This window comes from Cyrtonyx montezumae, unplaced genomic scaffold, assembly GCF_038088225.1.
Source record: "Cyrtonyx montezumae isolate F1298 unplaced genomic scaffold, pur_monq_1.0 scaffold_30, whole genome shotgun sequence".
In the NCBI taxonomy this organism is placed as follows: Eukaryota; Metazoa; Chordata; class Aves; order Galliformes; family Odontophoridae; genus Cyrtonyx; species Cyrtonyx montezumae.
This window is the reverse complement of record NW_027072035.1, coordinates 1,447,341-1,469,276: the sequence shown is the minus strand read 5'-3', so window position 1 is coordinate 1,469,276 and position 21,936 is coordinate 1,447,341. Positions and strand designations below refer to the sequence as shown.

The window sequence follows — 21,936 nt, the reverse complement described above, 5'->3', positions numbered from 1 at the left end:
AGGCTTAGTGCTTTCAAAAGCAGCAAGCGGTCTTCCAGCTGAGCTGGCAAACAAAGCATGGGTAATCACAACAGTCCCTCCCAGCTCACAGCATTCCAGCTTTGCATAGCTCCTACTGAAAGCAATGACAGTCACATTAGTTAAAAGAAATTCCACACTGTACAGTCCAGCTGCTGTCATTATGTTCTACTGCAAATGCTGTGCTTTCAGACAGCTATTAAGGCTTGGGACTTCACTGTCCGTATTAGATATGACTCTCCGTGTAACTGAACTGAAATATTACCATTTTTTTTTAATCTCGTTTATTGTCTATTTTTGTTTTGTTATTAGTATATTTCTGTGTGTAAACCAGAACGGTCAAACAGCAAAGCACAGGGTTTGCAGATCACCAAATGGCCTGGGTTGAAAAGGACCTTAAATATCATCGAGTTTCAACTCCCCTTCTGTGGGCAGGGTTGCCAGCCACTAGACCGGGCTGCCCAGAGCCACATCCAGCCTTGCCTTGGATGCCTCCATGGATGGAGCATCAACAACCTCTCTGGGCAACCTGTTCCAGTGTGTCACCACCCTCTGAGTGAAAAACTTCCTTCTAACATCTAACCTAAATCACCCATCTTAGTTTAAAATAATTCCCCCTTGTTCTATCACTATCAACCCATGTTAATAGTCATTCCCTCTCCTTTTTATACACTACAATGGAAGGCCTCAATGAGGTCTCCCCAGAGCCTTCTCTTCTCCAAGATTAACAAGCTCAGTTCCTTTAGCCTTTCCTCATAGGAGAGATGCTCCAGCCCTCTGATCATTTTAGTGCCCCTCCTTTGGACTCTTTCCTAGAGCTCTCTGTCTTTCTTGTGCTGAGGGACCCAAGCCTGGACACGTACTCCAGACAGGGTCTCACACGAGCTGAGTAGAGGAGAACAATCACTTCCCCTTCCTGCTAGCCACCCCAGATGAAAAGAAGCATTTGAATCTTATCAGGTAGAGATTTGCTATGAGGATTTCTGTTAGCTCCCAAGGAAACAGAACACCTGCAAGCTCATTTTGCATACATATCTAATTCTTGGATTTGATTAACAGAAGAAAACAAAAGCATTAGCTATGAATTTTCTATAAATACACTCTATCTGAGAGAGCTGGCAAAACAAACAAATCAAATGAGTTTCTTATTTAAGAAGGTGCAAGGATTTAAGAATGGATTCTGCAATCACTAAATATTCACCTTCCGCCAGGATTAAAGTAGCATTGTGTACCCGTCTTGCAATATCCTTTAATCCATCAGACCCATGGTAGACACCATACATGGCTGCCATGTTAGCCAGGAGAGCCTAAGATCCAAATACAGTTTAGCAAATTATTATTAGCAAATATTACATCAAATTATTTTAGTGGGAAGTTTATATAGCACCCAGGAGAGCCACGTGTCCCCAGCTTATGTTATACTTTTATTGTAATTGCTCATAAAATAAAAGCTGATAGCTGCCAAGAGTACTTATGAAACTGTAGGTACTAGCTATGAACTCATCAATGCCCTTTGAAATTTAGCAGTCAGTTAATATGAATCAAAATTCAATTATTGCAGCAAAGAAGGTTGAAGTAAAACCAGTCTCATAAGAAATGTGTATAGTACCGCTATAACATTTTTATGGAATATCTCACGAATGCCAAGTAATCAGCTCTTTCAATAACAACAGTTACTCTATAAAATAAAGCACAACATTAGGAGTCTAAACAATGTACTGGTAGGAACAGAAAAGTTTATAAAGTTGTCTAGAGGAAAGTCTGAGGAGGCTAACGATAAAGTAATTACATATTGAATCATGGTATTAAACTGTAAAGTGAGTTTTTGGGCAGTGCAGTACTTCTTCATCAAATCACATGTTCAAATTGCCAATCTGCATTTATGTCTAAGTAGTTTTTGAATTTCAGAATAGAACTTATGCTTCGAAATTTGCAAACTTCAGGTGATCAGAACTTATTAAGAAAATCTGTCTCATTTATAATTAACACAGCACTACTCAGTGAAGCAGAGGGACAGATGGGCTCATTCAGAGCTCAAGTTGTATTAAAAAGAAATACATATTACTACCCTCTCTTCAAGCATGGTTTCATTTTTCCAAAGGACATGAAACTTATACAAAAGGGAGTATATTTCAGTGTTCTTTCTTTTTCAAATAAAAAGTCTCAAAAGTAAAGATAAATCAGAATACTATGTTGTTTGGACTTTAATATGATCGTTACACTATAAAAGCAGAACAGACAGGTCACCTGTGCTGTGCAGATGTTGCTGGTAGCTTTATCCCTCCTGATGTGCTGCTCTCGTGTTTGTAAAGCCAGTCGGTAAACTTCCTTTCCATTTGCATCTCTAAGTTACACATGAAAATATTGTTTCTGTTACTTCAAACTGACTGCAAGTTAAGAGACCAAGCTCTACGCATTCTAAGCATGACTATCCTCAGAGACAGAATGATGCTGGAGAGAGTAAAGCAGAGGTAAGCAAGGAGGTGACATCAGACATGGACTAAGGTCTCTTGATTTGTACTTACATCATGTCTAGCAAGTCTGCTCAGTCAGGAACAATGCACAGGTGTTCTACCAAAACCTGGTACCCCCTTTAAGGTACAACAAAGTGTCCCTGCGTTAATCCCCTGCGTTAAAAAACATTTAAATAAGTTCCCTGGATTTATTTTGAACACTGACACGGAAGCATCTTTTCTTATGTCCAGCAACAGCATGCAGAGTTTGTACATAAAAATAACCTGCACAACAAAGCTGTAGGGCATAACTAAAAGAACTAAGGTCAATCTGTTCTGGACAAGATCCTCTTCTAGCATGCTGAGACTGGAGAAGTAAGAGTCAGTCCAGCATCTTTTACAACAACAAACACATTCCAAACTGCCTCAAAAGAAAAAGAATGAACTCTATACATATACAGAAATCTGCATATGCAGAATCATAGAATCCTTAGAGTTGGAAGAGACCTTTAACAGTCATCTAGTCCAATTGCCCTGCAACACAGGGACCTATGTATATGTCATCATGGCATTATGAATGGCCAGACAAATTTCCTCAAATCACTGTGCTTTCTTCTTCTTCCCAATTAAGTTTTTGATTACTCATTGTAAATGAAGGAGGTAATACAGTACAGAGCAGGCAGAATAAATCAGCTTGCAAAGCCTCACACCATCATGATTAATCATCTCTCCTGTGTAGGTTATTTCTTCATCCCACATGGCAGCAGGCAGCAAGTACTACAGACAGAGCATGGCATCAATCTGTGCAATGCTTTAAGTTCAATTCCTAAAAATTGAATGTAATCTTTAGTCTACTGGTTTTCAAGAAATAAAGATGTCTGGTACAATGATAAGGTCAGATGTTACTTGTAAAGACCGGGAAGGATGGTCACAAGATATTTCATCTGGGTTTTCAATGAAGAGATGAAAGGCAAGGGGAGCCCTTACCTTGTAACGCCCACCATCCTCCCTGGCATCATTCTCACTAGGTTTTCTTTGACAGCAAAGAACGCTGCGTGGGGTCCCCCATAGCAGAGTGGTACACCAAATCTCTGGGAGCTGCCCAGGACAACATCTACTCCAAACTCCCCAGGAGGCTTCAGAATACATAGAGCCAGAAGATCAGTAGCACAGCAGGCTAGAGTCTGTGGGGGGAAATGCACAAAGCAGTCAGCCTCTTTTCTGAAGGAATGCTGCTTGCATGGCAGCAAGGTTTAACACCTTAAAACAATTTCTTTTCACTTGCACAGTGCTGATGTGCAAACAGTAACCTTTACACAGTATCTCACATGACACTTTGCACAGCAATGATGGCTGCTTTATGTGTCAGAGTGAAACCTGATGAGGCAAGAAACATTTACTCTACCCCATTCTGATGTGCTCTTTCAACGAGTTCAGAAAAGTCTTCCACCTTCCCCTCTGTGTCAGGATACTGAAATAATACTCCACTGACATCCTTTCCACTAAAATCCATCACATGGGGTAATTTGAGCTCTGTAATAACACCTGTATAACTGGAAAACAAAATTATATACAACATAATTTAATACATTCAAATAATTTCCTGCCTTGAAGTGATTCTTCTTATGATATTTTCTTGGACTAGGGATATTTCTCTTTAACATACATATATCTGATCCTGCTCAGCACCAATAAACATTCTGAAAGTTCAGAAAGGATAAATGCCATCTGATGATATCATCATCAGAAATATGCAGCAGAGAACAGCAGATAATTCATAACCTACATGTTATCAATGTTTTGCTGATTTAGCAAGTTTAACTTTTAGACCCAAGTAATATTTTTAGAAGATAGTTGCACCAACTAAACTTAAAAAGGATTTAATTTTCAGAAGTTTTACTATCTCAGCTTTCTCAGTTATTTTCCAGCTAAAAAGAGTTGAACAAACTGAATTCAAAAAGCAAATACATATATCTGCACAGAGAAATTAAAAGAAAAAAATACATATTTTCTTGTTATCGTATGTCTAGTTTCCTTTAAAACATCTTGAATTACTTCACATTTGGATTTGAATGGGAAATTAGAAGCCATGCCAAATGTTAACAGATTTCTGCTTCTATTTTGCTGAGAAAGCATAGTCCTATAGTTCAATCATGTTAAGCATAACGCGAAGAAGTGTAGATGAAAAATGATTCAACTTAAGTTAAAATATACAATGGAAAATGGAAAAGAACATTACTTCGCTCTAGTTTGGACTACTGCTATAGTTTGTGGGTGGCATCGGGCATCTATATAGAACTTCCTTCTTTTGTTGTGCCTGTTAAATAAATAAAAACAAAAAAAATAAGGGACACGTATTAAGAATATATTATTTTCTATGGAACTGAAATTAATTTGTTTTCTAAATGTTAATTTTCTCGAAGTAAAAAGGAAATTGTAAATTCTGGTGTTCACAACTAGGTTAAGTATATGATTGAAGTTCTATTCAATTTAGAATAACAGAATTTACTGCAAACACTCAAGTGAGATTCAAATGTAGCAAAACTCAAAACAGGCTATGAAACAGGACCAGGAGCCAACTGAAAAAGCCACTAGAATGCCTTCACTCACAAATGCTCTTATAAAGGAATACAATTGCATTCTTTAGTATAGATTCCCTGTGTTTCCCTGGATAACCAAACAAGTGCTACTGAAATAGCACAATAGAACCTTGCATATTTGCCTGGTTTTCTCCAGTAAAAAGGCATGATTTCATGTCAGGGTGACATTTTGAACAACAGTGCAGTCTCCTTGATAATATAGGCCTCCAGTGACCTTCAATAATCCCCTTCAGACTTCATTTGATTTGCAGATTCTTTTCAAATACCCTTACAGTACAGTTCCCTCAAAGTATGTTTGGATATGAACACAAGATACTGATGCCACAGACTGTTAGGATATGGGATGAGAGCTCCTCAGCAGCCCCATGAGGGAGCACTGTGAAGCAGTGGTAGGTGGGGACCACAACTCATACTCTGTCCTTGCTACTCCCAGGTCTACCTCAGGAGACACCAGCTCATCACAGAAGCCACCTCTGCAAGAACAGAGGAATTTGGGAAATCAAGATAAAGATTCAGAGGAAGGGATACCCTACCTGACCACCTTAGAGCTATCTCTGAAGTGTGGGATATGTTATGGGATGCAGCAGAAAGGACTTCATATTAAGTATTATAAGGAGGAACCAAAGGAAGGAAAACAAATAAATCTAAGTGGTTTTGGGAGGAATAAGTATGAAAAAATAGAGTGATAAGAAGATAAAAGGGGCCAGCTGCTGGCTGATGCACTTGATTTGCTAAGTCACACCTCTGAATGGTGTAGTCACCATTTCTCTTGATTTAATTCCTTTATTTGGGTGATGCATTCTGAGTCCAGGATGCATGCATGTGTATATGGAAGTCTGAGTTGCCTATAAGAGGAGTAAGGCTATGGATGGTCAGAGGGTACATGTGTCCATGGTGAGCCAACCAAAAACTGGAGCATGCTGACTTCATACACCTCTGGAGAGGATACTTAGCCCTATAAAGCCTATGAGAACTCATGTATGCTCAGTTTGACTAAATATTCCCTGATTTGATCCTCTTCCACCACAGGTAAGCATTCCTTGTTCCAGGCTTTCCTCCTCGTTTCTGGGTTCTTACATTTCTAAAGGCTTGATTGAAGCCTCTCAGACACTCACTTAAACACTGGAAACTGCTTGTAAAGCTTACTAGCATGAGCCTGAGCTGTTTAGCCATCTGTTCACAGTAAAAAGGCCACACACAACTTCAAACCTCTCACTTATTCATGCCTACACAGGTGAGATGCCTTTCAAACTCCAAATTCCTTCCTGCTGTAATTTAACCATAAATTTAAACATAATACCTGTGGCATAATTGCATAGCTTCTGCAGCTGCTGTTCCCTCATCCAGCAAAGATGCATTAGCCACATCCATTCCTGTGATATCACACACCATAGTCTGGTAATTTAGCAGGCTTTCCAGCCTGCCCTGGGAGACCTCAGGTTGGTAAGGAGTATACTGGGTAACCCTGTAAGGAAAGAATTCAGAGTCTAGGTCATGAAATGCCTAACAGACTTATACCATTTAAAACAAACAAAAACACAACACTGTTAAGTATAAACCACCAATTAGAAAATGTGTTAGAAAACAGTTCTTTTTAGGTCGATATAATTTATTACTTTTCTGGAAACCTGAGGTTATTTTCTCACTTTGTTTCGACTTGTTTTTTTCATAGATGAATTATATTCCTCCATTTTGAAAAGATAAATTACTTCTAAGGTTACGGTAGGAATGCTTTCTGGAGGAGAGGTGTAGTAGGATCAGAATGTGGGAGAACTGAGTCACTGTGTCTGAACGAGTATATTTCAAGCATATCTAAGTATTGTTGTTATCTGTCAACATGCTGTTTCTGAAAACTTGTATTTGCCAATCACTCTCCGCTCATGGAAGGAAAGGCACTTGGCAGTTCTCAGGTTCAGGCTTAGTAACACCCCACTTCTTGAGAATGTACAATTAGCATAAGGGAACTGCAAGCAGACTATTTGAAAAGCCTTAAGGATTTATACTCATTGGTTATAATCAAATAGTTTTTAAATTAACTTCCTCCATTGTTTGGTGGTTTATTTACTTATTAATCAATTCTTAAACTAAGCAGCTGTGAATTTGATAGTTCTCAATCGTACTCCTTCATTAGAGAAAGGATTACATGTCAGATAACAGAATTAATGAAGTTTTGTGACTTTCACGCTACGCTTTTGAATGCTAAAAATGGTTAAAATAAAAATTACCTATTTCGGTGCACACACAAAATGCCCAACCTTGAAATCTTTAATTCAGGTATTAGTTCAAATAGCCATGGATCATGTTTAACAGTTGCACAAGTGAAGAAATCTTCAGTAACACTGAAGCTTTTATTTAAACACGTGATTTTTTATTTAAATGTTGATTGGCTTTGTCCAAGCATCTAAGTACTTTAACAAAATAACTATACTTCTCCACAGCTTCTTCAAATAAAACAGCTGGTTTTAGTCTGCAATGCAGCTCTTGCCTGAATATTTATGACAATCTATACTTCACATTACACGATGCAGGCAGAAAATTAGAAATGCTAAAGCCCAGCTTGAAATTAGGCTGGCTACTGCTGTAAAGGAGAACAGGAAACCATTTTACAAATATATTAACAGCAGGAGAAAAACTAAGGAAAATTTCCCTCCTTTACTCAACGAGGCAGGCAATATAACCACAGATGATAAGGAAAAGGCTGAGGTTCTCAATGCCTTCTTCACATCTGTCTTTAATAGACAGGACAGTTATCCAAATGGTACTTGCCCTGACCTGGAAGTCCGGGACGGGGTGCATAATGCACCCCCTGTGATTCAAGCAGAGACGGTCAGAGATCTTCTCCTCCATCTGAACTGCCACAAGTCCATGGGGCCAGATGGGATCCACCCAAGGGTGCTGAGGGAGCTAACAGAGGTGATTGCCGAGCCACTTTCTGTCATCTATCAGCATTCCTGGTTATCTGGAGAGGTCCCACAAGATTGGAGGCTTGCCGATGTGACTCCCATCTTCAAGAAAGGCCGTAAGGAAGACCCGGGGAACTACAGGCCTGTCAGCCTGACCTCGGTATCAGGGAAAGTTATGGAACAGATGATATTGAGGGAGATCACACGACACGTGCATGGCAATAAAGGGATCAGACCCAGCCAGCACGGGTTCACCAGGGGCAGGTCGTGCTTGTCCAACCTCATCTCCTTCTATGACTGGGTGACCAGACAGGTAGATGAGGGAAAGGCTGTTGATGTAGTCTACCTGGACTTCAGCAAGGCCTTTGACACGGTCTCCCACAGTATTCTCCTAAGGAAACTGGCAGCCCGTGGTGTGGACAGGTTCACTCTTCTCTGGGTGGAGAACTGGCTGGAGGGCCGTGCCCAGAGGGTAGTGGTTAATGGAGTTAAGTCCAGCTGGCGTCCTGTAACGAGTGGTGTCCCCCAAGGGTCAGTTTTGGGGCCCATCTTGTTTAATATCTTTATTGATGACCTAGACGAGGGAATTGAGTGTACCCTCAGTAAGTTTGCAGATGACACAAAGCTGGGAGGATGTGTCAAACTGCCTGAGGGTAGGGAGGCCCTTCAGAGGGATTTGGATAGGCTGAACAGCTGGGCTGAGCAAAATGGGATGAGGTTCAATAAGACCAAGTGCCGGGTCCTGCACTTTGGCCACAATAACCCCATGCAATGCTATAGGCTTGGGGTAGAATGGCTTGAAGAATGTAGAGAGGAAAAGGACCTGGGGGTGTTGGTTGATGCTCGGCTCAACATGAGCCGGCAGTGTGCCCAGGTGGCTAAGAAGGCCAACAGCATCCTGGCCTGTATTAGAAATAGTGTAGCCAGCAGGAGCAGGGAGGTGATCATCCCCCTGTACTCAGCTCTGGTACGGCCGCACCTCGAGTACTGTGTTCAGTTTTGGGCCCCTCACTACAAGAAGGACATTGAGGCCCTGGAGCGTGTTCAGAGAAGGGCAACAAAACTGGTGAGGGGTCTGGAGCACAAGTCTTATGAGGAGCGGCTGAGGGAGCTGGGATTGTTTAGTCTGGAGAAGAGGAGGCTCAGAGGAGACCTTATTGCACTCTACCACTTCCTGAAGGGGGGTTGTGGTGAGGAGGGGGTAGGCCTCTTCTCCCTGATAAGTAATGACAGGACGAGAGGGAATGGCCACAAGTTGCGCCAGGGAAGATTTAGATTAGACCTCAGGAAGCATTTCTTTTCTGAAAGAGTGGTCAGGCACTGGAATGGCCTGCCTAGGGAGGTGGTTGAGGCACCATCCCTAGCGCTGTTCAAGAAGCGTTTAGATGAGGTGCTAAAGGACTTAATTTAGTAGTTGGGTAGAGATAGTGATAGGAGGATGGTTGGACTAGATGATCTTATAGGTCCTTTCCAACCTTATGAACTTATGAACTTATGAACTTATGATGCTTCTAAAGTCATTTACAAGTCAACTCACAAAAATTAGAACTCATTTTTGAAGTAAACCTTTGCACAAATCAAGTCTGAAAAGTACACTAAATTATCTCGCATTCAAAACAACATCCCCCCCCCAAAAAAAATCCACAGTGAGCACCTCTCTTCTGCTTAGGTTTGCTCAGTGGCTACTTTGAATGTGCAAGTTTAGTAGCATCAGAATTAAAATTACAGTAATGACAAGGAATACAAAGGCAATCTGGCTCTTTTCAACAAAACTGGAGGAAAATACCATCTCCAGACGATATCGTTTGGGACCAAAAGTGATAGTGGGGACCTGGACTCACAAGTTCACAGAGGCAAATGGGTCACGGCACAGGAAACTTTCCACTGGGGTGTAACAAAGCCTTTCTGGAGCCTGTGTCAGACCTGTCAGGAGTTTGATAGTAAGTGGCTGTTGCTTTTATAGCTATTTAAAATAGTTTGTTTTTTTCACTCTGTGCAGGATGATCCTGCACTCAGAAATATTTGTATGAATATCAACTTCAAGACACTGATAAAGGTTTAAAAAGACACTTAAGTACAGTGTCCCTGCAAGGCTGGCATCGACAGACTGGCATCAAAGCAAGCTGTATCCAGGAAACATGCTTTCAGCCAAGGGCTAGGCTGCTGATCAAAAATCCTGCCTTACAAAGAAGCAGTATTTGTACATAGAAGCTGGGGTTATTTTAGGTTTAGTAGGAAAACAGATATATTAATTGTAAAAATAACAATGACAGCTTCTTTATACTAAGAATACTTTATACTCGTTCTTGTTTCTATTTCACCTTTAGACATCTCCCTTAGGAAATAGTAACTGAATGATAGAACATGCATAGACTGCCTTATCAAAAAATATTCAATGAAGCAGTTCTCAGCTAATATTTACAAGTGCACAGTCAATAAGATCTGACAGTATGTCTAAGTTATTTCTTAACATATGGCCTAAAACAGTTCACCATATATCTCCTGCAGTAGTTTTTCTATTGTCTTAATAAATATCCAGAAAGTCATTGTACTCATAAAAAAGCACTGTACTTCCATTTTCCTTTAACATATGTTCTTCAGTTTTAGACATCCACAACACAAATCTCACGCATTGCCAGAGCTGGAATTTATTTGAATTTCCAGCCATAGTTTTCCTCTTGAGATCTGACAGTAAAGTAACAGGAATGTAAAAACAGACCTCTAGCATAATTCCAAACCAAGATACATAAGCAGTATCGTGCTCGTGGGTTTGAGAAAGCTGGATGGTCCTGTGATAGTCATGGAAACATGCCAGTGTCCAGTCAAAGCAGAGACACTGAATTTACTGCCAATTTGGCATGGTTTGTGAGTCGCTTGCGCAGCTTTCTGTACCTAGTCTGCAAGGGGAAGCTAACTGTTTAATGTTTGTGTCATTTACAGTAATTTTTACAATGCGGTGCATGAGTGCTAAGTGCTACTGGCTACTACATTACACAGGCGATGTTAAGATTGCCGATATTCTTGGTACAGTTACTTTATTCCTAGTACTTAATGTCTATGGGTAAAAATAAAAAATAAAGTATTTTGGAGATCTCTGCACCATGCTCCACTACAAGATGTTATGAAACGTCTTACTGATTTTTAAGGCCTGTTAGATACTTAAAAATACTAGGGCTGCTCTGAAAGTAACACCTCCTATTTTATTACATTGGTCCACAACATCAGATGTGGATGGTTGTGGTAGGACAATAGAAGTTGAATCTTTCTGCCAACATTCAGTTACACTGGGAGACCTGGTGGACAAAAGGCTGGATATGAGGCAGCTGTTCATGTCTGCAGCCTGGAAGATCAACTTTGTCTGTACCAAAAGAGAGGTGGCCAACAGGTTAAGGTGGTGATTTGTCTAAAGATATGAAGGGTATTTGGCTTCAGTCATTCATTTATGTTCCATAAAACTGAGTGCTACTAAAGCAAGAGTTCAGCACATTTGGTGTGAAAAAACTCATATGCGAAAATGGGACATAATGGAATAAACAATAGTAATTCAAGCCAGTAGACAGGTGACATATCTGTGCAGTTGAGGGGCTTGTACTGGATGTCAAATAATGGATGGTATGCCCCCAAATCAATCCTTCTGTCTGCATTGTATCCTTCAAAGATAAACCTGCTTCTTGTTTTAAAAAAAGTAGGGTAATATTTTTGTTCTTACCGACTCAGTAATACATCTAAGACATCTATCCAATACATCTAAGACATCTATCCAATACATCTAAGACATGGAACTAGTAGTTACAGACTGCAAGGAACTAGGAATTGTTAGCAACTAGTAACCAAAAGCAAACCAAGTATCAAAAATAATGAGTACCAACATACTACATTCTGTGACTAAATCAAATGCCTCACCAGGAGACAGGAATTTTAACTGCTGCATTCCAGTAAAGCCCCATACCACTACATAAAGTTTTCTGCTTATTTTCTTAACTTTGAATCAAAGTGTTTGATGGATATAAAATTGTATTAAAAATATCTACCCAAAAGGTTTTGAAGTAGCTTCTTTCATGAATACGGGTTTTTTTTCAAATGGGATTCAAGCTTAAAAGGAAAGATGCCCAATCTTTTCTAAGGATACCAGGCAGTTAATTAGTGTATGATATTGTCAGACAGTTTTATTTAAAACTAGATTTATATTATAGAGATACTATAGATTGCTGTCCTGATGCTTCAGAAAGTTCTGGAACTCCAGCAGTATTATTTCCTTTGCAGAATCTGAGATTTGGGAAGATACTTCTGGCAAATTTGAAGAAAGCTGATCCACTACTGTGGGTTAGTAGGTTCATTTTCAGCTGAAAATACTTTGTTCTAAACCGTTTTCTCTTGCAATCCACCCCTGCCTTCCCTTAGCAAGTTTAACTGCTTCAAACAAAACTGGAAAGTCCTCCACTGTTCTGCGCTACAGACTTCTACAAGCATCCTTTTTCAAACTTACCTTGCAAGCCTTGATATAATGGGTGCCAAGCAGTCACGTGAGAGAGACAGAATTGAGCAGAAACAATAAACCTGCACTTGCAGCATTTCCCTGGCTCTGTAAAGCTCAGCGTCTTAGTACTGATAGTCTTAGTACTGATACTCAGATGATGTAAGGAGGGCTGTCATAACGTAAGCAGCTTCCGTAAAGTCTGTATGGTTATAACATTTGCTTTCTCTTTCAACAATCCCAGCAAACCTAATTCCTTTTACTCTTCTGTAGGCTTAGCTGTTAGGATTCAAGTATGATTCTAGTGGACTCTACAAAGACAGATTTCTGGATACAATCTACCAGTTGTTTTAATAATATTATGTATGTTGTTAGGATTTAAAAATACACAGATCCTTCCAGTTTACTTACTACTGTCTTGAGCAACTGGCTATTTGTTACACTGCATTGGAATACATAGTTTACATATTTTGCAAAAAGAGGATAGGGATAAGACCAAATAAAACTTGGTTTTCCTCAGATCCAAAAAGTGCAACTCTGTAGACAATTCAAAAGTCTGAGATGCAAATAAAGCATACAAAACAAATACTTCAAAGTCTTGGAAGTCTGCAGATAAAAAGATACATTTACAGAAACTCAAAACTCAAAAGATATAGTATGTAAGAAACAGTGATTTTTTACAACCTCTAAATATAAATAACCCTTAAAAACTTCTTCTATGAAAATAAAATTTATTGCTAAGTAATATGACAGTTCCAAAACAAAAGAGATAATGTAGCATTCCAAAGACATTGTGTGATGCAAAGTGAGACTTGACATTAAGTTTAGTTTTCCTGTAGCATTTGCACTACAGTTCCTTGGAATAATGCCACTGGTCAATGAATGTTTATAAACAAGCCTTAGTGCTTTTGTTGAGAAAAGACTATCATGACGCAAAATACCATTTTTATTTAGATTGATGCTATTCATAAAATACAAATCAGTGCATTAAAATATTTCCTCTTCATGTTTGAGGAAGAAGAAAACCAAACCAGTCTGATTCAAATCCCTAAGTCAGGCTTGTCTCAAAAACCTGAAACATCCATTGAATAACAAGATCAAAATGCACTTTGTCCTTTCAAAAATGAATTATCAACTGTCACTGTCTACCTATATTCAGACATTACTGAAGATAATTATTTGCTCAGACAAGAACATACACTGTGGATAAAGATACACTTTCTTGAAGCTCTCTAGTGTCAAAAGAAAAAAAAAAGGATAGAAAGAATTTTAAAATGTAAATCCTTTGAGATTTTCAAGTTTGCCTTCTACCTTATAAGAAAACCATAGTCAAACTACTGCATGTTATTTAACTACATCCAAAAATTCAGTGGAGGAGGCTGCTGGTTTAAGCAGAAGCTGTGAAAGAATTAATTTAGGCTAAGAATTAAGTTGTTATACTTCCTTATAGCAAACTAAGGCATTCTTGGTTTAGTTAATTGCAAATAAAAGCTGTGACTTCTAGGTCAATACAATTTATGATTCTATGAAATATTTTACAGAAAAAGTCAAAGTCATCTCTTAAAGTCAAAGAATATTCTTTCTTATATCTAGCTTCAATAACAGCAACAGTTCCTGCAACTGTACACAAGTTCCTAATATAAGACAGCCTTAATCATAAAAATAGATTTGGGCCATATATGTCTACAGTATTTATTAGGTGAGTTTCAAACATTCAGATTTTATAAATATGCATTTATCAAGAAAATGGTGTACATTACCATCCTGCATTCTCCAACAGGTTCCGTGCAATGGGCTGAGGCACTGAGCAGTTATAATAACCCATGCCTATGTAGGATCTCCATATCTTGTTCTTGCTTGCGATGTTGTATAATGTTTCAAGGATTTCATTTTCACCTAATTGAGAAAAAACTACATCAGAAAACTACAGTTATATATAACACTAACAGATTTTAACTAAAATGCCTTGTATAAAATATGCTCTTATATAAAAACTTACGAGGAGTGATTGACATAATAACGGAGTAAGGCCAAAATGTTAAAATATTATGGGAAAATTTAAATTCTATAAAATGCAAGCATTTGTCCTCATTCATATAAAGAAGGCAGAGAACGACCCCCTAATAACAGCTGGCGCAGCCCAGAAAGAGAAAGTTAAGATATGAATACAGAGATAAGAGACAATAAAAAGAGGGGACGGGAGGCCCCCATTGCGTGCTCTGGTGGAGTGGAGACTCCCGGCTGCCCAGCGCTGTTTTGCTCGTTTATTGCTTGCTCAATATATTACTTACTGTTGGCTACGATTGGTGTGTATCGTTCTCTTCACACCTATAACAAATAGCAGTAACCAACATCAACCAAAATGAAAGATTTACAAACTATTTTAGTACTTGCTGATGCGGAAAACGATCAGTAAGCTTTGTAACATTATGTGGAGGGATAACCATGCCCAATCTAACAAACCTGGCTGGAACTGGACACCAAGCCTCCTAGCTGAGGTGCTTGGGAAGTCTTTTATTTTTAATTTTTCCCCAAATCTGACCCTGGAATTAGTTGCACTAAGTTACTCTGTCTGGTCTGCACTGCAATCTGAAAGTCAGACTTTGGAACATAAGGCTATAAATCACCATCACAATAAAACTTGAGCCCTGGATATTTCAAAACCCATTTCTTGCTATGGGTTACTCCACCAGGAGAAATAAAATCAAACATATGATACTCTAGAATCTGCTGGAAAATTATTTTCCACAGAAAACATCAAGATTTTGAATTAATATCTTCTGCAGCCACAAAAAAAACCAATCACTTCAGCCTTGATTTTGAAACTTGAATTTCCTCTTCTACTCCTAGAACTGACATTCCACTTAATATGTAAAAAATTGAAAGAAATTTATTTTCACTTAATTTCTTCCAGTCATCTAAATGTCATCTAACACTTCTACAAAGGTGCTTTTTCTTTCTTTCTTTTTTTTTTACAGATCTTTAATTTCAATAACAGTGCTGATCCCTTCTTTGCCTCATACTCACTGTTAGATTTAACATATAAAGTTTAATTTCTTGGTTTTGATGACAATTTTCCTGGAGATTCAGGAGTCATGTGTTTCTTTTATGTGATCTCAGCAACATTCAAAATAAAGATTCTAAAAAGGAGTGACAGTTCCAGTCCACCATACTTCTCCTACACTGCTTATTCCAGACAAATGTACTTGTTATTACATTATTTTTCTTCTTTTAGTGAAGGCTTTAACATGACAGATACCTTCCATTTATCATTTGCAAGCCAAAAAGAGAGATGGTTTTGTGTTTGGTTTGAAGGGGGGTGTTGTATTCTTGCAAAATTGTAGCTCCAGCAATTTTTTGCAAATTCCAATGTCTTTGTTCATTTGACTCCAAATTCAGTCGAAGGCAGAGGCTGGCTATCATTTAACTTGCTCACTAGCCTGATGTCACACACAGTGCATTAACACAAGTTTCATACTGAGCACATACCACAAATACTGCACTACACGCTGATAGTACTCCCTTTGTTTGCCTCACTAGACTAATCTAGAAAGTTTTACTTCTCAGTAAATACAGCTAACAATTATCACATGCACACACTGAACTTTTGCTCCCTGAAATAATACTAACATTTCCATCCTGATCCAAGGAACATGGGAAAGAGTCTTAGTGAGACCATAAGCAGCTTAAGCAGCAAATAAACTTCCAAGTGAAAGGCAGAACTGTATTCACCTGGAAGAGCTGCACAGGTTGATCCCAGCACTGATTTTATTTGTATTACTTATCCCTGGAAATAGTCAAATGATTACTTTTGATCAGGGCCTTCGTACTTGGCAGCGTACCTCCACCCTGGCCTGAGCCCAGTGAGGCCTTCTCTGAGCAGGGAGGGACTGCAGAACTCCACTAGGCATCACCAATTTTAGCAGGACCCCACGTCCTGCTTCACATCAGCAGCAGCTACTGCATTCCCCACTACACCCACACCAACTTTCAACAGCATGTTCCCATAATGTGATTTGTGAAAGGGGTCTGGCACTGCACTGACCACTCTGTGTAAACAACTAACACTAGTAGAAAGGCAGAAGAGTGATGAGAGCAGTTCTATGAATACAAAAAAAAAAAAAAATCAGTTTTCAAAATAAAAACCAAATGACTCTGTTCTCAGTTTAGTATGCAAGAGTGTCACCAAATCCAGAGAACTACTGTTTCTTTTTGCTATATAGTATACAGACTTTGGGGCATGCATAGCAGAACAGTCTATTTTTATAAATGTTTATTTAAAGCTAATATATTTGAACAAGACCAGTATTTCATAGAAATTCAAAACATGCAAATTAAAAACATCACCCAAAATACCTCAGTGTCAGGTTCCAAGTTTCTTTAAGCTCTCCACGGCATTAGGAGAGATAAATATCCAAAATGTGGAAATAAAATAGGATAAAGGACTGACTACTACTTACAGTGGGAAACAGGCACTTAGGTATTTCTTCCCAGTTTTCTAAAATGACACAACTACAATGTCTTTACCTGGGATTCATTTCATTGGCAGTAGCCTACAAATCCCTTAGGAATCTTATTCAGCCAGAAATAAAATTGCCAGGGAAGTTATTGCAGTTGATCTTTATTCCCCTCATCATTCATCAGATAATATGATCAGAGACAGTAGCCAGGATAAAGTTCATTGATCCTGTATTACTCTTATCAAAAAACTGTGGGGAATCCTCAATGAAGTTCCCACTAGGAGTTTAACGATGACACTTCAGGACTGCTACTCCAGCAGCCACAGAAGGAAAAGGCAAAATGTATCACAAAAACAGTAAGTGGGAATGAGTTAACTGGTCATAAAACAACAATACTGTTATTCCTGCTAGTGTTTTAGGAGTTAGTGTAGCAGTGTTGCTTTTCATTTGATATCTGCAAAAAAATTACAGTACCCAACAAGGTTGTGAGAAGGGGGAATCAAGAAAAGTGGAGGAGACTAAGATACACAACTTAAAATCTACAGTGTAAAAGGGAGGAGACTTTCATATATTTTTAACACTATGCTAGCTTCAAACTTCTTTTTTTAAACCTTCATGGAAGCAAGATCTTTTTAATAGTTGCTACAAGTCATAATTTCTCTTGCATTAGCAATTAATTCAATATTCTTAACAAATTCACAATACATTAAAGTAGAAGAGTTCCAAAGCACTGTCTGACATGCAGTAATGCTGCAGGACATCACAAGAGCCTACCCCACCAACCAAAGGAAGGGCAGCACACCAACATGGTCTGCTACCCTGCCTCTTTCTCCTCCTGTTGCTTGGGCTGTCCACACTTACACAGCCTATCTGTGTAGCAGAGACAGCTTGGATGGACATGATGAGATGTATCTGTCTGCTTTTTACAAATCCCTACCAAAAATGTTTTGACTGGAGACCCAGCTGGTTGATTACACAAGCTTTTTAAGTTACTCTTCAGAAATTCTGAAGTTCTATAATACAACTAGGAATATTTTGGAAGAAATCATACTAGGTTTTGCAGACACATTCTTTTAATTGAAATAGCAAAACAATGCAGAAATACACAGCATAATATATGAAACTTGCTTATTAACTAAAGACAAGCACACAACGGCAGCATAGCAGGGATAACTATTGCTGATACACACAGTAGGCTTGTAGGGATAAAAGGAGGATGATTACTCTTACATAAGGTGATCTGATCTCGACTTCAAAAGGCCTTCAAAAATGTGCTTTTGTACCTTCAATACCTAAAGAAAGCTGGTTGCTAATGATTACTGTATGATTTCTGAGGATGGTGGAATCAGAATCTTGACCCAAATTAAAAGAACTTAAGACATGCTTTAGTGGGGACATAATGGTGGTAGGTGGATGGTTGGACTAGACAGCCTCCAGATGGCTTTTCCAACCTTGAAAGTTCTGTGTCTCTAAAGCACAACAATGTTTTCAACAAATTCTCCTAGCTTTGCTGCCTCCTTTTAACACAAGATAGGGGGTAAAGAAGTCATACCATACCAACACAAGGAATTCTCTAATAAGAAAGGGGCGTTCTCTCTAATTACAAATTAACAGGTAAGCAAGCTTTACTCATAATTGAGAGTTCTGGGTCCAAAATGTTCAATGAAAAGTTGCATAACTTTAAGTGGAGGCTTCCAATTTTTCTTTCACAAACCATGGAGTTTTCTACTGCCAGTGGAGTGGAAAGCTACACAGTAAGTTACAAAGGCAGCGAGCCTCCACACTGAGGGGAGAACAAAGACAATGCAGCAGTGCACAGAGATTTTTCAGTGCTCCATCTCTTTTGAGAACCCACTGCACGTAGTTTGAGATGGCATCACAGCCACATTCTTTCAGAGTTCGCTGTAAGGGAACTTGAACAGCATAACAAATGGAGCAAAACGCACCATTAGTTCAGAGGTCCCACTGCACAGTGAGAGCCTGTATGTAAACAGGACATCACTAAATCATGGCAACGTGGGAGAGAACCGCTTCAAAGAGACCAGCGTGCATTCACATACATGAAACTGCATCAGGATTTTGACTTAAGACAGCATCACTGGCTTGGTTTTCATTAGCACACAATTATTGTAGTCCCAAACTGTGCTGTAAAACAGTTACGTGCATGTCAGTAATATTAAACTATCTAACAGTACTGCATATTAAATCTAGAAATTCAAGAAGTGTTTTCTGTAATGTGATTATTAGTGACAATCTACATTTACCACCTGCTCCATTTTACTTAAAAAATAAAATCTAAAAAGTTCCTTTCACTAGGGTTAAATATAGATAACTTGTCAGTCTGGGAGCATCCTGACCCATGTACATTAAACATAGCAAAACATGCTAGTAGCATTTGCTGTATTCACACAGATGAAAGGAAGTGACTGAATTCTACCTCTCTCTCTGTCCCCAGAGGCAGGAAAGTACCAGGAATTCAGTGCCATTGCACTCATGGGGTGTTTCACAGCACAACTCTCCTTCCCCAACAACACTAGGCCCTGTCCCCACAGGTCCCAGCTTCCCCCTGCACTCTAGCTGCTGCTAGTAGTGGTGATGCCACCTAGGACCCATATGGAGTCCTGGAGGCCTGTAGGGGCCTGACAGCAAGGCAAAGGGCCAGCAGTAAGGACCTCATCCCTAATAGCTTGAGCAGGGTTTCCATGCACAGATGTGAAGCAGACAGTGGTGGAAACACCTCTGCTATCTGAGTGGGCACTGCACTCCGTAAGCTTTGGTGGAATTGCTGAGGTTGGGCACAGTCTTAAAGTGTTTCCCTGGACTCCCAGCACGATGTTTGCACGTTCAAACAGCTAAGACCGCAGACAGAGATCTTGAGCAGTGATAGATAACTTTAAAGCGTCAGTATCTAAGGATTCACCACGCCACACCAATTCTGAACGGCAGCTCGCTGAACCGTCCTGCGTCCTAACAGCTGGCGCGGCGCTCCGCGCTCCCACTGCTCATCCGTCTCCTCAATCACTGCCTCTGCTCTCGGGCACGGCTGTTATACGGAGACGCGGGTTTTGCACGCCGTTACAACACTTGTACCGCTACTCAGGGGCGGAGAAAGAACACACAAAGAAGTCTTGCAGACAGATGGCAGCGCACCCGAAGCAGCACTTTGAAGGCACGGCTTTTGGCCACGCCTCTCTCTCCGTATGGGGCTCCAGGGACAAAGCCGTGGCATCGCACCACCGAAGGCAGAACCGCGCAAGTTTTCCTACCGCCCTGAGCGGGGCCGGGCGGCTGCGGGGGAGATGAGGGTCAGCTGCCGAGCGCTGAGGCCGTCCGGGCGGCAGCGGAGCCACTTACCGACGTGGTCGTCCATCCTCAGCGGTCTCCGCAGCCGGATGCTGGCCGGGATGGTTTTATCCATCAGCTCCTCGACGCTCTGCAAAGAGGCGGCCACACAGCAACGTTAGCAGCATCTTCAGCAGCTCCGCGCGGCCCCGCGCGGCGCCTCGAACCGCAAGCACCCACCTGCACCCCGACGGCGCGCAGCATCTCCCGCTTCTCCCGCTCCCGCGGGCCGATGTGCCGCCGGGAAAAGTCATCGTGCCGAGGCAGCAGCTGCTCGATACACCGCGCCGCCTCGCCTCCGCCCCACCGCTGCTGCTGCTGCCGCCTAGGGCCCTCCGCAGTCGCCGGCCGCAGGTGCCGCGGCGCTCCGCGGGCCGCCAGCCGCCCCCACCACCGCCCGCAGCTCTGCATGGCCCCGCTGACACAGCCCCGCCGCCGGCGGGCACCGCGCTTTGTGACCGGGGGAGGGCGGTGCCGCGCGGCCCCCGTCGCCAGCGCCAATGGGGCGGAGGGGCGGTGCCGCGCTCGCCCCGCCTCGCCCCACCTGATGCCCACGCCCCCGGTCGGGCCGACCCGCTCGGCCCTGACCCCGCTTCGGCCCTGCGGGGGATGCGGAGGTGGCTGCTAGGGCAATGGTGTACGGCGCTTACTGGCTCCGTTGCTAGGATAAGGAAAACTGTCTCTCGACGCTTTGTGCGCATCGCCCCTGTCTACACCGCTGACGTGCATTTTAACTTGGAATTCTGCTGTGAGAAAAAAGGACCACCACAACCTCTTTTTTCTCCTAGTTTCACAGCACTACTAAATTTCCCCAGTGGATCCAGTAGTTTACGATGGCAATGTGTCACTGTGTATGTACACATACTTAGCTATGTCTTCATCTGAAGTGCCCAGTCCCTTAACATAGCCTGCATTTTGGTACCAAAATCGTTATAGCACCCTACAGTGAACATCTACAGATGGCTTGGGCAGATATGCAGGTATTGTCACCTTGCTGGTGGCCACAGAGAGCCAAAAGTGTTATGGCAGTTTTATGACTTTTACTCAGGTGCTCTTCAAGACAAAATGACCTGTAGATAATTAATTGCTTCATGCATGATTTAAGCACTTCCTGAAACTAGCATAGGCTGTAGCCATGCTGATCATCAGAGCTGGTGACTGCAAAGAGTTGTACACACCCTGGACATAGCTCCTGAAAACAGCACAGAATCATAGAATCACAGAATCATTTGAGTGGGAAAGGACTCTTAGAAGTCACTTAGGCCAACTCCCTCACACTGCACAGGGACACCTATAGCTAGATCAAGCTGCTTAGAGCCCTCACCAGCCTGACCCTTAATGTCTCCAGGGATGGGGCATCCACCACCTCTCTGGGAAACCTGTTTCAGTGCCTCACCACCCATACTGTAAAAAACTTCTTTCTTTTATATTGTCTAAATCTATCTCCCCTTTTTTTAGTATCACTGCAGACCCAGCTAAAGAATCCATCCCCTTTTTACAGTCCCCTTTAAGATACTGAAAGGTATCAGGTCTCCTAGAGCCTTCTCTAGGCAGAACAGCCCCGGCTTTTTCAGCCTGTCAGCCTAAGGAAGTTATTCCACCCCCAAGATCATTTCTGCGGCCCTCTGCTGGATGTACTTCAACATGTCTGCGTCTCTCACTTTTCTCACACTTAGACCATCTTGT

At 41.0% G+C, this 21,936-nt stretch overlaps 1 protein-coding gene across 1 annotated transcript in view; it reads right to left on the bottom strand.

The window, feature by feature from the left end:
- Positions 1-20,661, bottom strand: part of GLDC (glycine decarboxylase) — a 37,714-nt gene extending 17,053 nt beyond the window's left edge. Inside the window, exons 1-9 of the mRNA XM_065744168.1 lie at positions 20,431-20,661; positions 20,263-20,341; positions 14,209-14,344; positions 6,372-6,536; positions 4,711-4,788; positions 3,877-4,024; positions 3,459-3,655; positions 2,266-2,362; positions 1,220-1,325 (exon numbers count right to left, since the gene is read on the bottom strand). Coding sequence (XP_065600240.1) covers positions 1,220-1,325; positions 2,266-2,362; positions 3,459-3,655; positions 3,877-4,024; positions 4,711-4,788; positions 6,372-6,536; positions 14,209-14,344; positions 20,263-20,341; positions 20,431-20,661 — 1,237 coding nt within the window. The remainder of the gene's footprint in view (positions 1-1,219; positions 1,326-2,265; positions 2,363-3,458; positions 3,656-3,876; positions 4,025-4,710; positions 4,789-6,371; positions 6,537-14,208; positions 14,345-20,262; positions 20,342-20,430) is intronic.
- Between the last annotated feature and the right edge of the window lie 1,275 nt (positions 20,662-21,936).